The 17876-nt window shown below is 42.4% G+C and overlaps 1 protein-coding gene across 3 annotated transcripts; it reads left to right on the top strand.

Moving 5' to 3' along the window:
* Positions 1-775: 775 nt before the first annotated feature.
* On the top strand, positions 776-17839 carry RB195_010289 (uncharacterized protein; the record flags this gene model as incomplete). Of its 3 annotated transcripts, XM_064191218.1 has the most annotated exons (12): positions 1120-1278; positions 2500-2572; positions 2861-2954; positions 10880-11009; positions 11079-11138; positions 11282-11345; positions 11482-11551; positions 11645-11734; positions 13166-13242; positions 17267-17297; positions 17388-17532; positions 17607-17774. In XM_064191218.1, the coding sequence occupies 12 exons, from the start codon at positions 1120-1122 to the stop codon at positions 17772-17774; spliced, it is 1161 nt and encodes a 386-aa protein (XP_064048801.1). The 3 variants fall into 3 exon arrangements, with proteins under 3 accessions (XP_064048799.1, XP_064048801.1, XP_064048800.1); XM_064191216.1 differs by lacking the exons at positions 1120-1278; positions 13166-13242; positions 17267-17297 and adding exons at positions 776-883; positions 17831-17839 and having other exon boundaries at positions 17607-17753; XM_064191217.1 differs by lacking the exons at positions 13166-13242; positions 17267-17297.
* Positions 17840-17876: the final 37 nt, after the last annotated feature.

Raw genomic sequence — 17876 nt, 5'->3', positions numbered from 1 at the left:
CCCTTGCACCTCCTAGTCAATTGATTGCAGGCTTTGGGACCTGGTCGGACCGACGTGTGGTTACAAAGATGTAGTAACTCAGTTCTGGCTCAGCAGAAACAGGGAGTCCATGCCCTGAATTCAGCCTCGTCTCTGGGCACGCTTTTGGTCCGCAATTAGCCCCTTATTCCCATCTGGGGATGCGCCACCGACCCTCGCAATTAACCGGTTGCGCCTACTCTAGTGAGGGAGATCCAAAGAGGGTATGGATGAGTACCAGTAAATCAGCGCATTTACCATGTTCGACTGCAACTCGGCTTAAAACAGAGTTATAGGTAGGTCGTATTTTGTACCTTCTAATAAAAACTCGCAAGCTGACCTCCGACAGTAAGCTGACATCTGAAGATCGTTCAATGTTCAAGGTAAGACTATCATACCATTAGCTGCGTGGGAGGCCTCACAGACAGGATCGCTTGATTCTTAAACAGACTGCTGGTGCAGATGCTGAAATTTGTACCAGCCCATCTTACGAACACCCATATTTTTGGACCACTTAAAGAACATGCATTTTGATAACTAATGTGTAGTTGAATCTTTCGATGTTACTGCATTGTACACTAACGTATCTAACGACTCCACTATGCAGGCAGTTCTTGAGCTTTTAACTGAACACCACAGCTCAATCAACTTGTATGGCTTTTTTGTCAAGCAGTAGATGGTTGTTCTCAGAGAATGTCTCAAATACACAGTCTTTAGATGATCGGGCAACTATTTTGCACAAATCAGGGGTTCTGCTATGGGAGAACGGCTGGCGCCAACGCTCGCCATTGCTTTCGTGGCTCAAATTGAGGCACCGATTTGGGAAGCATGCTCTTTTGCCGATATATCGACTGTTTCCTTGTATGTTAGTTTCAAGCGGAGGTAGACAATTGTTTCAAGGAAGTAAATGAGCAGTCGGAGTATATAAAGTTCATTCGGGATAAGGCTAGAGAAGAATGGAATTACCCTTCGTAAACGTCCAAATGCATATTTCAAACAGAACGCACATGACATAATGGTACCGCAAGCCCAGTAGTAAGAATAACTAGTTCACTTTCTTTCTGCTCATCCCACTCAAGTTAAAAAGTCGTAGTACGGAATATGTTCCGCACAGCCACCTCGTTTGCACTGGAAGAGAGGAAAGAGAAGAATCTTTCGGACTTGCTAGGAAAATTGCGGCCTATGAGTAAGAAAGCACAAATCCGAAACAAGTCTGGTATGGAGAAAGTATCCTTTTGTGCACCTTTTATTTCCGATGAGGTTAGCATTGCTATCCGACGGTGCGTGTGGAAGGTTAATCTTGAAGAATCCATTGGCATCGTGGGTCTCCTGCTAGTAATCTTAAGCAAAAGCTTATTTACAGTCGCCTATAAGATCGGTATGTCAGGATAACAACGAGGGTGATTGCATGAGTTCATGTGTTGTTTATCTTCCTGTGCGCAGTGTGGTGACGGATACATAGGAAAAACAGCTAGACCGCAATATATTCGAATCAAAGAACACCTGGACGGCAAAAGGAGACCATGTGACTCCATTGAATTAGGTGGTCATAAGGTGCGGCGTCATAACGGAGAAGATTTTGAAGTTAAAATCACGATTTTGGCGTGCGAACCTAGTATTGCGGCGCACAAGGCTCTGGAAGCTTTTTGGATCCACTCTAAGGGCCCAAAGATGAACCGCAAAGAGGAATGCCTCTGCATACTTTTTATACACCGTTGGTTAGGAAGAAATTAATTTATTTTCATTGTGGGTTATTTTTCTACCACTGCGTTGTTTTTCCCGAACGCGTGGCGGTTTGCCTCGCTCCCGACGAAGGTGCGTAAAAGATTGGGGATGAAATTATCCCCCTTCACAACTGTATGATGCACTCGGACGCGCCATGCCCGCTTGATAATTTAAGCCGTTCGAGTAATTTTCTTCAAACGACAAAATGACTCGGATCCTAATCAATCACGAGAGTGGTTGCGCTCAAATTGGTGTGTTAGGGAACTTGCTCGTCTCTGCAGTCCGACTGGAGTTAGCGAGGTTCCATCTCAAGTGGAACCGCTTGCGCAGCTACAGAAGTATTCAGGATGCGACTCTGTGCTGAAAATTACGCACTACGTACCATCTAGTGCGTCTGATTTATCGCGAAGAAACGAAAGCGAATAGCACTGATCATATGGTGCGACGTTGTAAAACTGTGAAACCGAATTACAAACGAATGTAGGAAAGCAGCAACACGGAGCAGCAAGTGCAGCCGAGGTGAAACTACTGCTAGCACCACTCAAACCGCTGGGAGTGGAATTGGCGAGGGTCCCATCTCGATTGCAACCGCTTGCTCAACCGCGCCGCTTCAGGCGCAACCACTTATGAAACGGCGCCATGCTTCTCGTCTCCATAACATCTTGTTTTCTTATCAGGAAGTGATTTGTCAGTCATCCATCACTTTTTTTGTTCGGAGTTATTTTGCCATAAGTTTGATATATCCTCTCATTTTAGGATTGGAAGCAGCACCGCCTTCCGTTTCACATGGAGCACCTTACGACATCAACGTTAGACAGCAATTGGAACGGTACGCTTCCTAGATTGAATGACGTGGTCGTAAACATTGATGAAATTCAGTGTATGTATTATATCAACAGCGACGCACTTGTAGAAATACTTGACTCCTTACTAGCTTTCGTATATTGTAGTCTTCAGAATAATAATATTTCTTAGTACCTGTGTGTGTGTGTGGCAAGGGTTCACAGACACTCTAGGAACACATTCAGCGCCGAACATAAATATCTGCGCCTAAATGTCTTGTCATTTTGAAGCGCACTTTGGTCCTCTTTCTGGAAAATTCATCGATATTTTTAAGAGGAAATCCTGGAAAATGATAACATGTTCGGACATGAAGAGATGAGGGTAAAGCAGAGTTACCGTCCTGAGATTTCTTCCGTTGACGACGTAAGGTAAGTGTTACTAAGTTACTGTGATCTCGGAGCAATGTACACTTCGCGCACACATCAAACATAGGTTTGGAGAAGACTAATTACGATTTGCGAATAGCTTTCATAGTAACGGCTTATTGCTGCTAATGCATATATGAGCACTTAGACCCTCTTCACCTGAGGAAGGTGCGCTCCTCCCTATTGCACCTATGTATAAGAGTTTGCATATCTGCTAGTTTGGCTAGACAAGGATCTTGAGGTGGACCACCTATTGTCTACCAAATGAGCACGAATACTTTGTTTTGATGTTGACTTCATCAAAGGATTTGTATGTTAGTGTTTCATCGATTATAGTCGGATCAATACGACATGAAACACGAGTGTAGTTGATGTGCATACGCACTCGAAACGGCGCTGTGGAGGCAGCGGTTGGAGCCAAGGTGGGCCCGTCGCCAACTGCAGCGATGGGTGGTGCCAGCAAGGATTTCACCACGCTCCTAGCCACTACGTTGCACCGGAGCGCCTCGAAAGAAGCCGCGTGCGCAATTGCGTACGTGTTTCATGTCGCTTTGACCCTACTATATATTAAACTACGTAATTTGGATACAGAGCACTTCAAGCAAAAAAGAGTCCACGGCGTACAACATGGTACTAAAAGAGCCTCATTAGTGTATCCACTGCGCATATATGTCTCTGAGAAAAGTTTTGATGACTTTCAGGATCATCATAGGTTTGCACGATTAACGAGCAGGACAAATGTTTTATCGACATTCTTTCTGCTATGGTCGTCTGACCACGCCGTTTTAGTCATTTCCGTCTTCTCTCGGGTCTAACTTATTTACTCTTGCGGAACTGGGAGATCGGGATTGCATACATTAACAACAGATCATGGAAAGCACAGATATGCAGGGATAGTAGATGCTGTATAGGAGTGTGGAGCTACTCATCCAAGAACATCACGTTTTGGCGAAATTACTCAAAAAATACTTCCTGACCGTCAACCGCTGCGAAGTAAAATCTATCTGTCTTTGGAGGTCGATCATGGGGAACCCAAGCTGGTTAGGTGTAGCCTTTTTCACACCTGAAGCAAGGATCGCCGCTGCAGCTAGTACAAGCGTAGCGATCATTATTCTATTTGTATGAGCTAGTGAAACAAATTTACAGAAAAATTAAACATTTAATTAAGGAAGTTCTAATGAAGAAGAAGGATGTAATGAGGAAGAGGAATGTTGTAGTATTCTTTAATGAATGAATAGTCAAAGGAAAACGAGGAGAAAAAGATGTTATTTATGTAACAACGATAGGATGTATATCAGGAAGCAGAATCAAAGCTAACTAATTGATTTCTTTAGTTGAGCCAAACACTAGGTTGTTACTGTCCTTTATTCGTGGCTAACCTTTCGGCTATATCGCCTTCTTCAGAGTCTAAAAGGGTGAAATCGAACACGATTAATCCGACCAAGCGCCTTATCCGCCCAACGAGGCGATGTGATCGCCTTTGATCTTATAAAAATTCACACTTACTATTTATTGTGAAATACTCAAATTTTAAGTCTACCTCTTCATAGATACAGTGATTATATTCATTAGAATTCCACGCTGTCTTTCGACAGCGATCTTGAGTAGCAAGAGAAACGATTTCACCGACATCAACAATGAACATCTGCACAGGTATAGAAAAAACCTTAAAAAAAAACAATCCATTGGTCTCACCTATTCTTTTGTAGTGGTAGAAATTTGGTTTCATGTATTACTCAATTTACTGTATATATACTATACTCAATTTACGTATTACGTATTAATTTATGTATTACTCAATCTATATATATATATATATATATATATATATATATATATATATATATATATATATATATATATGATATATGTATACATATACAGATATATATATAGATTATATATATACTGATATATATATATATATATATCAGTCTGAACGTTCCGCCTAAGCCGGACTTCAGACTTTCTTTGGTGTTCGCTTCGCTCCCCTTCAGTGATCAACGAAAATCAATATTAGTGTCCATTTCTGTGAAATTACACTTGTGTATCCCTAACAGTCTCTCTTTATCTTTTTTTATCATAAAGAAAGGCGAAAGATTCCATAGTTTTTTTTTTCTAAACGCGTCACTCCTACATATAGAGAATATTCAATCTTCAGCTTCAAACACTCTTTCGATATCAATATAATGTGGATACATTGTCCATGTTCGACTGTCTTTGAATCTCGGCATGTTGAAACGTAGTTTTTAATTGATTTTCTTGAGGTGTAGCCAAGATTGGTATTGATCGTATTTACTAAACAACAGCTAACGTTTTCGCGTTATCGCCTAGAAGAGCCTGGAAAAATCAAAACCATTAGTGTTTTATCCTCTCAAGCGCCTCATCACCTTACAGAAAGCATCCAAACGGTAGGCAAACTCAAACAGCAACACATTGGCTAGTGCTTACCTCATTAGCTAGACTTGGTAACGCAACAGACCACCACGTACCACAACTATGAGTTATAAAAGTTTTAATAAGGGACCTGACACGTCGCCGTACGTAGATCAAAACCCACACAGATCTCTTGATATGGCTGAGTCGTTTGCGACTGCAATGCATCATCCTTCATGCTCATGCTCAAACATTTGAAAAGCCGTTTACCTGTCCTTATCATATCCTGACAGTAGTCTTCTCACGGTGCCAGTTCAAATAAAAGTTGCTGTAGAACCATTGGGACTTTCGTTATATCCGTAATTGTCCCAATCTTTTCACCTTGTACAAGAATAGTTCTAAACAAGATTGAAAAAGGGTTTTATATAAGGACCTCACGGTCCGATCTCACGATCAAAACCCGCATAGCTCTTGATATGGGGATAGCTCATTTGTGATAACAATGCACTCATCCTTCTTGTTGTTTTTCGGAATTTTGGCGGTTATCCAAAATGTCTCTAGTGTTGTGCGTGCTGTGATCTCGAACTCGTAGGATAATATACTAACTTCTACCTCTACTTCAGAGTTTGGATGATATTCTACTATGTGTGCTTCTATATGTGCTCCGAGTGGGGTGAAGAATTCAGATTTTGCGAGTCCATCTAGATGCTCCCTGAACCTAATACACAGTGGACGTCCCGTTTCCCGTATATAATCGTCACCGCACAACCTGCACGTAATACGATACACTACTCCTGATATCATGCAATTACCTTCTATGCCATACGGCCAAACCACGCAGCTGGGAGTTGTGCAGAGTCGATCATGCGCACGATTACGTACCAGCTGACCCTTGAGGATCGCTGGAGGTTTCCAGCGATCCTCAAGGGTCAGCTCATTTCCACATACCTCACGTCATTCTCTAGACCTGCTTTTCGTAGGCAGCTCCGTGCCGCTTTGCTCATATCATCAGATATATAAGGTAGACAGAAAGGGAGCTTTTCGGGGCCATCCACCACGTTGGATCTTCGAGAGGGATGTCGTGCTTGTCGGAAGCACCATCTCCAGTTGGGTACCCATTGGATATTGCCACTTTATGGGCAAGATTTACGTTAGCTGTTGTTTAATAAAGACTATAATAATATGACTATGATATAATACCAATCTTAGCCACAGCTCAAGAAAATCAATTAAAAGTGTAGACACAATCTGGAAGTTTTACTCGAAATACGGTTTTCCTCATGTTTCCCCCAAGAGTTACCAAAGAATGATGTTTTAGCACAAAATGACGTGAAAGATTTTATCCTACTGATAAAGATAACGTTCTGTGCATGTATGTCCGTTAGCGTGCATGTTTCCACTTTCTGAGGAAGGCATTTTACCAACTTGAGGCGAACGGAGAAGGAAATAGACGCCCTGAGGAGTCATAAAGGGCTATCCGCCGCCGGCGCACCAACCCGACGCCGGTGGACCCGTCGCACCCAGATTATATATCTGGCGCCGGCGCACCAACCCGATGCCGGTGGACCCGTCGCACCCAGATTATGTATCTGGCGCCGGCGCACCAACCCGATGCCGGTGGACCCGTCGCACCCAGATTATATATCTGGGGCCGGCGCACCAACCCGATGCCGGTGGACCCGTCGCACCCAGATTATGTATCTGGCGCCGGCGCACCAACCCGATGCCGGTGGACCCGTCGCACCCAGATTATATATCTGGGGCCGGCGCACCGACCCTATGCCGGTGGACCCGTCAAATTCGGGTGCACCCAGATTATATATCTGGGCCGGCGCACCAACCCGATGCCGGTGGACCCGTCGCACCCAGATTATGTATCTGGCGCCGGCGCACCAACCCGATGCCGGTGGACCCGTCGCACCAGATTATATATCGGGGCCGGGCGGTACTATTTCTAATATATGGGAGACTATGCCGAGCACACATCCTTCTATAGTTATGTGGCGCCGGCGCACCTATCCGACGCCGGTGGACCCCTCGCACCCCCTTTTCGAATTTCAAGACTGACGCTTACACACACACATACACACATACGCACACATACACACATACACACACGTGACAGACAAGGCTCGTTATAATATAGCATGATTATGATATACCAGTCTGAATGTCCGGCTAAAGCCGGACTTCAAACTTTTTGTGGTATTCGCTCCGCTCCTCTTCACTAATCAATGAAAATTTTCATAGTAGTGGCATTTTCTGTAAAATTAAATTTGTGTTTTTTTAACAACGCTTTCCTTTTCTATTTTATTATAAATTAGGACGAAAGATTACAGTTTTCCTTCTAAACGCGTCAGTTCTACATTTGGAGAATATTCAACCATCAGCTCCAAACACCCTTTCGATACCAATATAATATAGATACAATTTGAAAACATTACTCGAAGTATGAATGTACCTCCTGATTTCCACCAACAATTATCAGAGAATGGTGTTTTAACATTAAATGAGGTAAACAACGTACTGATAAAGATAAGTTACACATCAGATCATGTTAACTGTTGGGTACTATTTAAGCAGCCGTTTGTGTGGGTGTTTCCACTTTCTGAAGATGGGATGCTGCCAAGTTGAGACAAAAGTGCAAGGAAATAGATACGTGGAGAATTCATAGAGCTGCAATGCAACGTGTGCAATTTGTGTGTGTGTGTGTGTGTGTGTGTGTGTGTGTGTGTGTGTGTGTGTGTGTGTGTGTGTGTGTGTGTGTGTGTGTGTGTGTGTGTGTGTGTGTGTGTGTCTCAGCACTGTATGTCTGGAGAAGCATTGCGTGCCTAGAATGAAATTTTCGCATTTTCTTGGACGAATGATGACATAAACAATCCGTCGAGCAGTAGTCTAACATAAATTAAAACAAGAAGAGTTTGACGCTTCAGCAAGCGTATGCAAGGCTCGAAACACGGTATCGTAAGTTCTACTTCTATTTCGAAGTTTTTATGACATATTTTACGGTGTGCTCCGAGTGGGGTATAGAGTTTAGATTTTGCGACTCCATCTATTTGCTTCTTTATCCGAATACTAGTACTAATAATATCTTTCATTTTGGACATTCTTATGGAGAGACCAAGTTGAAGTCAAAGATTGCTCACATTCCACAACTGCCTGGTATTTTTTGCACTTCAACCTGCTCTATATAGCATTTCGGAGCTGGACGAGGAGGTTGACTCTGTCAGGAGGTTGTTTCCTCATTATCTCTCTTTTTCCACTCAAAGGAAGGAATAAGATGTGTTGTGCTTGAGGTTATCTCATATCTTTCTTTTTTTCGAAAGAAATCTACAATGTAGAGACTAAAAATAAAACGATAGCCGGTTCTAAATGAACCATTTAGGATTTTTTCCCATGGGTTCGTGTAATTAAGCGTCAACATGCTGTTCAATTACTGGAGATGGGTAATGTAATACGTGTTATGTTGTGCAACAGAGTTGCTTGGGAAAGGAGAGAGACGGTTCTCATTGAGCTCATCTGTAAACTAGTTCGAATTTGTTCCTTCTTTTCACGTGTATTTATGAGTTCCTGAATAGTATTTCCTTCCAACAAGTTGGCACAATATGCTAGTTTTTTCTGAGACCCTTGGATAATCAAATACGAAGTAGAGTAGCTCTGAATTAGCGCACGATTCTAGGCTTGTGTGGCATGTTGTTATTTACAAAGTACTTATATACTTGGGTCAAAACGACCTGAAGCACGGAAAGTTGCGTAAGAGGCTGCGCTCGAAACGGCGCGGTGGAGCGTTGCTTTTGAGGTCGTGTAAAGATTCTCGCTATCGCCACCCATCTCTGCAGTTCGCCATGGAACCATCCCGATTTCAACCGATGCTTCCACCGCTTTGAGCGCAGCCTTCTACGCAACTGCTCATGATTCATGTCGTTTTGATCCGACTATACAAAGGTGGTACAAAATAACCGAAGTTTTCAATTTAGAAAACAGGGAACTTCGGAATTATTCTTAATACTGTCCAGGCCTGGTTTTAGAGAGATCCATTCCTACTTCATCCATCGTTGGAAAAAGTTCCATTCAGCTCGCTTTTGATCCTCGGTAAACAAGAATCTGTTACAAAATCTCCACTCCCCTGATTAAACGTCCTGCAATGTGGTTTTCTGATCTACTGAGATACTACCTGCAATGAAAGCAGAGCACGCTGGTAGCACGTTACTCCATTATGCGGCTTCTACGGTACCATTAAATGGAGATCAATCCTCGGGTTGTCAAATACACCTTTCGTTCGCCTCAGTTTGGTGACGTCTTTTTTTCACAATATTGGAAGCAGGCATGCAAACGATTGCTTAGGTAGTAACCAACCGTTTACTTGATGTGACGTAGAACGTTTTTTTCATTACAATAGTACATTCACGTCATTTCATGTTAGCAATTAGCACATCATCCTGTGCTAATTGCTAAGAAAAAAAGAAAAGAACTCATACATTTAAAAAAATGTGGAGGTTTCAACGAAATGTAGATGTACAATCAAGTTTGAAGGTTCTTCAAATGTAGAATTGATGTGTTTGGGAAGAAAACTATGAAAACTTCCATCTATGAAATCTGCCTAAATTTCAAGGAAAAAAATCAAGCAAAGCATTGGCAGAGAAAAAAAAAACAATTCTAATTTCACAGAAATCGTAACTACTGTTAATTCTTATTAATTGGTGAAGGCGAGCGAAGCGAACACCACAGAAAGTTTGAAGTCCGGCTTTAGCTGGTAGCTGTTCGGACGGATGTATGCATATTGAAGGATTAAGTGGATAAACTTTTTGGCGCCAATCAATCCGTTTGGGATGCGTCCCCACGTTCACTTCAATTCAGAATCGCTTGAGGATTACGAACGTGTAACTGGCCTATACAATGACTTGCGGTGGCTTACCGATGTGTGAGGTCAGTGTTTTTATCCTTCCAGACAAGTCTGGTACCAATTTATTGACCCCGGAGGGATGAAAAGCTTGGTGAGCACTAAGGCGGATTCAAACCTCCTATCGTCGTGCAGGAAGCGGAACCTCTAACCGCTACATTTTACACCGCGCACCAATCCGACGCCATGGAACCCGTTGCACCCCTTTTTATACTTATCTGACGTCATGTAATCCATTGCACCCCCTTTTATAGTTATCTGACGTCGGCGCACTAATGAACCGTGGGACCCGTCCCACTCCCTCTCCGGAATTTCGTAACACACAGGTAAACATAATAATGCCGTTATTATATAGGATTATGGTTTGCAAATTCGAAAGTATACATTCACATAAAAGTTCATTTACCCTCACCAACATATAAGATGCTCTGGACGATGGTCCAATGATAGAGTGCTCACCTGCCAAGTGGGCGGCGATGGTTCGGTCCTCGACGGTGTAGACTTTTGCATCATTATGGAGTATATTCGTGACACGCACACGGACTAATCGCGTTATTATATGGCATGACAATTTGTTATACGTATTGTGCTAACTCAATATTGCTAACTGGTTTTGCTCTTAAGAGAATTCCCAATCGCATATTCTTTTCAGCAGTATTGGTCCATATGATAAGCTGGAAGCCAACAAGCAAAAATTGAGCTACCAAACTCGAGTTGGATTTCCACTGAGTTGCAGGAAGTGGACTGCTCCTGATTCTGATTCTTGCTTTAATCTGCACCAAGTTAGAATGTTGTTACGACTCAGTGCTTGACGTTGTTGTGATTTCTTTTTATGATATGTTATCATTTAGAATCAACCTGCTATGGAGGAACAGTCGGCACCTATAGAGAAGGAGTTTGATATGGATGAGGTAGAGGGACGTTTTGCAACGATCTGTTCTGTTCCTACAAGCACTGTTGCTGTACTAATCAGAGTATTTCATGTATCGATCGACCATCGATCGCATAGGTGTCCCAGGTCTCTCCGAGTCGTCTCATTTAACCTCAAATTTAGGCACTCAGGAATGAAATGTTTGATTTGTATGTGGTCAGTGGGTCACAGCAAATGGATAATACTCGTAAGTTACCCTTAACACTCAGCCTTCATAGATGATACAGAGTAGATGCATAGTTGCGTTTTGTTCATTGAAAAGAGAAATAAGTTAAGGAACAATATCTGTAAAGGCAATGTGTATAGCGTTGGAAGCATTTCAGCCTGCAATGTAGTAAATGTGCAACCAATTTTGGGTTCCGTATCTCGGAGAGAGTCCAGATCCTCTGGGAGGTACTCCATAAAGCTGTTCTGTAAATTGGGGCTATGAGAATATACACTTAGTAATTTTACCCGCTATCAACAACATTTCGAACACTTTTCCAGATCTTCCGAAGAAAGGATTTGTGAACAAGCAAAAAGCATCATCGCAAGAGTGCGCATTTTTTTTAATGCATATGGAAAAGATATAGAGAGGTATATACAATATTCTTTCTTTATTACAACTTATTTTGTTGATGTATGAGTATGCGGTGGTAGCACTTACTCACGAAGGGACAGAACGCACCGCAATGGTCCGCTGATGAAGCGATGAAAGGAAGGAGTTGTGCTGCTGAAACAGATGGGACGAATCGGGTGCACGTATTGGGAACCCACATCTGCGACTAAGTATCTTTAAGGGAGGGAGGTGCCAACGTACGCAGCAAATAATAACATCAGCAGACCATTGCGGTGCTCCTTCCTTATGCCCTTCCTATCTCACCGATGCAACTCGCTTATGTAGTGCCTACAAAGAAAACATGCTGCAGTGTTTTTCTACAATCACCCTTCAAATTTATAAAGATGAGGAATAGCAGCGTTGAATTTTGCGTAGATTTTAAAGTGTGGCACTATGTTTTAAGTTTGGAATATCTTTCGTCCCCTCCTTTTCTTCTTATTCGGATTCTTATTTTCCTATTTTAGTTCTTATTTTGCTTTTTAGCGTATTAAAATTAATAAGTCTATATATATATATATATATATATATATATATAATATATGTCATGTTAAAATTGATAGGCTGTCATCTATTCTCGTTCGAGTAACTCTTTCTGCTACTGGTCGTTTTATAAAGTGCGGAAAATGCCTTTCAGGAGCACGGTACTTCAGCAGATGCATCTTAGGGACACAAGTCTCGTGGATAGTCTTTACTGTATCAACACCATGGCTATGACGTAGAGTATTAATTTGTTGAGTATGGAGGTATATTAAGCTATTGTTCGCTAATTGGCAAGTTTGAGATAATGGAAAGACTATGAACGAATTGAACGTCAATTGACTGCTCGCTCTTGCATTTATGCAGAGTGAACTACAGAATATGTTGAATTGTTAGTGTCTAGAATTTACCTATGGTTCATACACTTTTACTGACACTATTTGGAAGGCTAGAGCGAAACCTTCCCGAAATGCAAAAGCAATAGGGCGAACTTTCACCTTAGATGGTGATTGGCGCTTTCGATGAGGTGAAAGGATAACATCGCACCTTCTTTTCTCTTGAGCAAATAGTCGGTCTTTGATTTATTTTCTAATATTTCTAGGAATGTCCTGGCAACTCTTCTTCGTTTTCTACCAATTCCACTTCTCAAGACGACTTTGCCAGCTTTATGTTTTTTATTCGCTTTCTTAGAAGTAAATTTCGAAATGTCATTGCATTAGAAACACTGCTTACGTGTTCACAGGGATGGGCGGAGCTTACTGATCACGACGGATCTAAGTTATACTTGTTTTTTTCCTTCTAACGATCGTCATCCGAACATCTCCATACCTCCGAATAAATTCCTTCTCGAGCTTTGTTACGTGCCGGTCGTTTTGCGCTTGAGTTGTATTAAAAAGTAGCCAGGAAATGTATTTTATCAGCTGATGATCCAGTTACGACCTTCACTTATCTCGATACAATGAGATAGCTCTTCCTCGAGCTAACGTGTATATGAGACGTCTTTTGAAAGGTACATAAAAAATGAAGCTGTCGAGACACATATTGAAGAGTATAGTGGTTCTTCGTGAGGTCAGAGTACAACAGAGTTACAAATTGATGATGCTTTCGCATGGACTACTATGGATATTTTTAGAAACTGATGATGTTGGAGTCTCTTTGAGCAAATATATGATTCGGTGTGTAGCTTACGGATATGAGCGTGGTACGCTCAATCCCTCCTCGATACGACGTAGGAACTGCCTTATTTCTACGAGAACCTACCACCCTTGTGCACGTTCTTGTTCTCTCAGCAGCCTATTCATTTTTCTTTACTCGGATAGGCTGCTGAGGAGACCTTATTGATTCTCGACTGGTTGCTGGACGTGCACGAGGGTGACGTGTTCTCACATACGTCTTAGGAACAAATGCTCCTCGCGAACAAATGCGATTTCTTACGCCGTGTTTTAAGACGACTAGGGGTCTCTGGGCAAGGCCACGCTCAGATTCGTAATTCATACCTCGAACTCTGTATTCGCAAGCAGAAACCCCAACATCGCCAGTTCTGTTGTACGTTACCTTTAAGTAAGGAAAAGAAAGGATGAGAAGAAGTGTTTAGCCCCCTACGCTATGGGACCCGTCGCACCCTATTTCATAGCTTCGTTGCGACGGCGCACCAACTCTACGCCGTGAGAGCCGTCGCACCCCATTTTATAGCTATCTGGCGTCGACGCACCATTTCGACATTGGTGGACTCGTCGCTTTTCACTTTATAGCTATTTGGCATCGGCGCACCAATTCGACACCAGTAGACCCGTCGCACCCCAATTTAACATTCATAATAACTTGGTCTATTATGTGACTGTCAAATGTTTTGTAGGCTCATCTTGCCTCCTCACTTCTATTTGTACGAAAAAAAAATCTTCACAGAGGTTGTTTGTATGAAGGTGGGGTTATTGTTGTCCCAGGTAGAAGACTATTTGCGACTACTCCGAGAGGTCCGAGAAGTGGGCGCGAAAGTACCGTGTAAGGTAGGTCTCGGCGGATTTTCGAGCATGCCTGGATCATGCTTCGGCAGGCAATCAGCACACAATAAGTACACAGTATTCTAAAAAATTTGTCAGGTCATATTAGCTCAAACAAAGTGGGAAACTTATTAAATTCTGCATAAGAAATTCTTATGCACTTTGCAACAGCACAGTACCTTCATTTTTCAATACGGCTTCCTCGGTTGCGATAACGGCACTCAGTCACTTCGGAAACGAGAACGATTACTGGACGAAGGTATCGATTTTCTCCCATACCCGACGAATACTAAGGGTCTCTTGCCGCTGGCACAGACACCCGCCCAAACCATGACCTGAGTCGAGTGGGCCGCTCGATCTACGATTCTACCTTTCGTGTTAGCTTCTTGGGATGTCATAGAAAGCACATGATGGTTTTGTCGATTGAAAGCAGCCTCGACAACGAAGAGTCTCGTTGAAAAACACCGTCCTGAGGTGCTCTCCAGAGCGCGTTTGGGCAAGAAGGGCACGACATTTCTTCGGGTGGGCTTGCTTGTTTTTGACCGGAAGGACAGCCGCTTTTCGAACACGATAACGAGTGAACCCTAGACACATAGTGCGTTTCGGATTCCTGTCGACGCGCTTTCGGAACACGTCCACAAGTTGATTCGTCATCACAGTGAGGAGTCCTGATCTTGGACGCTCCTCGAATGTGCCAAACGTTTGAATATTGTTGATGATCTGTCCGATTGTTCTCCGAGTCAAACCGGAGGATCGCGGAATTCGTTATTCCGCATTTGTGCGGATGCCTTCACTATGGCTTTTGCAGTCAGTATCCACGAAACTTACTAAGCATGACTCTACGAATAGAGTACTTCCATACAACTCCGCTAAGACCCTGACCAGGGCGCGAAAATGAAATTGTGGTGTCATAAATGAGGTGTACTTATAATTCTATCGCACCCTGTAATTCACAAGCTACTAAATTGTTTTGGAAAACCAGACACATTCACTGACGTGATGTGAGGTGATGTTAGATTTGTAACCCTATTAGAAGCAAGAGAAATCCTCACGAGAAACATGAGAGAAAGATACATTTGATATTTTCAAATTTCGTATATGAAAATTTTTGTTGAAAACGGAACATTCCAGCTTTCAAAAGTAACGGGAAGAGGATTCTCGTTATCCTGCAAGTCAAAAGCTTCTTTGTAGTCTAATTTATTTCTAGACAGAGGAACCTGTATCTTTGACCTCATGGACGAAAAAGAGTTCACTTGATAAGACTTCCTGAAGGCAAGATCTGGACAAAACTCGCTTCCGTCCTCTTATTAGAACACTACACAAAATGACATGTGCTTTTAATAAAATTATTTCTTTTCTATTTGTTAATTCACCCCTTTCTTTTTACATATTTCCGTGTAACTGTGTAGTGTTTTCGTCTCTATGGAATATTGAAGAGTATCTTGGACGGTTGTCTGTATCTCAGTGAACAACTGGAGATTGTGATTTGGTGTGCTGGTATGCACCCGTATCACCTGGTTTATCCACTGAACACGTAATGTCTCGGAGGCATTCCCAGAGAATCTGCTGTAACCATCTTTACTGTTTCCCGTTGCAAAAGTCGTCCCAAGTTAAAATTCCAAAATCAAATGATTTCGTGCTGGCTGGGCTCATATTTGAGGATATGAACGTCGGTACGTGTACAGCCGTAATCAGGCTTGTTGTGTAGGCGTCATGCGCTACGTCCCCAGTGGGAGATCCTGTTTAGATGATTGATAGACATAACATGAGCAGTAGCAAATTACTCCTTTCTTCCATTTTTCAATAGTTTTTTGTTCTTCTTAGAAGTAATATTTGCGTGATTAAGATTGCTTAACAATCGTATTCGTAGCAAAGTCGGTATTGAGACAAATACAAGAGAAAAGTGGTACAGCAATTCCATCCCCAGAATCTAAAATTGTGGCTAAGACGCTCGGACAGCAATGCAAAGATTATTCTAACGTAAATGGGTTCGAGAAAGTATTTCTAATCATGGACAATTACAAAAAATGTTGGGAAAAACAGAAATCTGATCAGTACAAATCAAATTTCTAGAGATGCCCCGACTGCAAAACAAACGAAAAAGCAACGAAAAGGCCGGTTATGAATTTGAAGCGAGAACCAGGATAATTAACTCTTGTTTCACATTTGTAACCGACAAGTTCAGCTTTTTCCATAATTCAAAGATAATAGGACTTTATGCAATGAGAAAGGATTTTTTTGGGAATACATAAGAACTAATTAAGCACATTTGGCATAAAAACAGCTGCACCAACGCCAGTGAACACATTGCACCCCGGAAGCATGTGTCGGCAACAATTAGAGTCAGTTCAAAGCGACTTGAATCTCGGTGCAATTGCGTAAGCGGTTGCGCTCGAAGTGGGGTGGTAGAGTGAGCAAGAGTGCCACTTCCGTCCCAACGCGCCGCCTTAAATTCGGCCTTAAAAGGTTCAGAGCAAATCTGAAGGAGTACGTGGGAAAAGCTAGAGGTGGGGTTGTAAATTGTGGGACTCGGAGTGGTTCTGTTCATCTTTCCATAGTGAAAAAGGCATGGGAATTGCTCTGATTCCTACGAGATGCGTTAGAACGGTTTTCTAATTTACGTTCCGGTTCACTCAGCAGCCTATTCCTACGAGGTACGTTAGATTCATTGGTTTCACTTTGATACGGTGTTGAGAAGTCTTTACTGATCTTCAAGCTCCCGCACTTGGATGCAGCGCCTGCATAAGGGTGGTGCCTTGCAATTTGAATCGTCGCGAAAAACTATGTTTTCCGCAACATTTTTTTTAACGACAATTAAAGAAAAATGGGCGGAATCATCTTGGATTCAGCTATCTCTAGCTCTAGCTTTTCCCGCACATTCCCTCACCACGTCAGATTCGTGGTATGCTGACTTTGAGCGCAACCGCTAATGCAACTGCATCGAACTTCATGTATTTTTGACCCGACTATAACTTCTTCATTTTACTGTAGGACTCTTGGAAACGTTTACAGCTATCTGAAAGAGTTATGCAGACCATCCTTCACCTACAGAATTTTTGCGTAGGTCTGGCTTTATTTCTTAACCCTTGGATGTTATTTGAGTGTAGTGTTCATTTCTTTAGCGGTAGTTTGTATGGAGTGAGTTACCATTTAGGCTTGTAAGAGGTCGTTTCGAGCTGTTTAATGATCCTGATAAATGGACATCTCGGGCAACTGGCATAAACATTGATACTGTAAGGCAGTGTGTTGATCCTGTTCCCAACGCTTCCTGCATTGCTGGTGGAAAGCTTGTAGAAAGGGTATTGTTGACATTGATTACTTGTTTATTTTATCAGCTCTTTTTGTGCCCTCTACGCCTTCTTTTTTTTTGCAGAGGAGGCGCCGTCGCACTGTTGCCAGTGATCGCCCGACATCCATTCGCGGAACTACCACATCTCGGAGAAACGAAGGTGATGAGACTGATAATGCCGCTAGGAAAAGAACACGTACGAAGAGAAAGGCACTCAGGAAGTTTGATAAGGTGGATGCAAATGGTTATTAAAACGTTGCGTTCAGTGAAAACCATCAAGCTCAGGGTCTTCAAAATGTAATGTTGAGCTCTTCTAAAGGTATTCTCGCAAAACTTTTCATTCATTCATTCATT

Source organism: Necator americanus, chromosome III, assembly GCF_031761385.1.
Source record: "Necator americanus strain Aroian chromosome III, whole genome shotgun sequence".
NCBI classification, from domain to species: Eukaryota; Metazoa; Nematoda; class Chromadorea; order Rhabditida; family Ancylostomatidae; genus Necator; species Necator americanus.
This window is presented reverse-complemented; position numbering and strand designations above follow the sequence as displayed.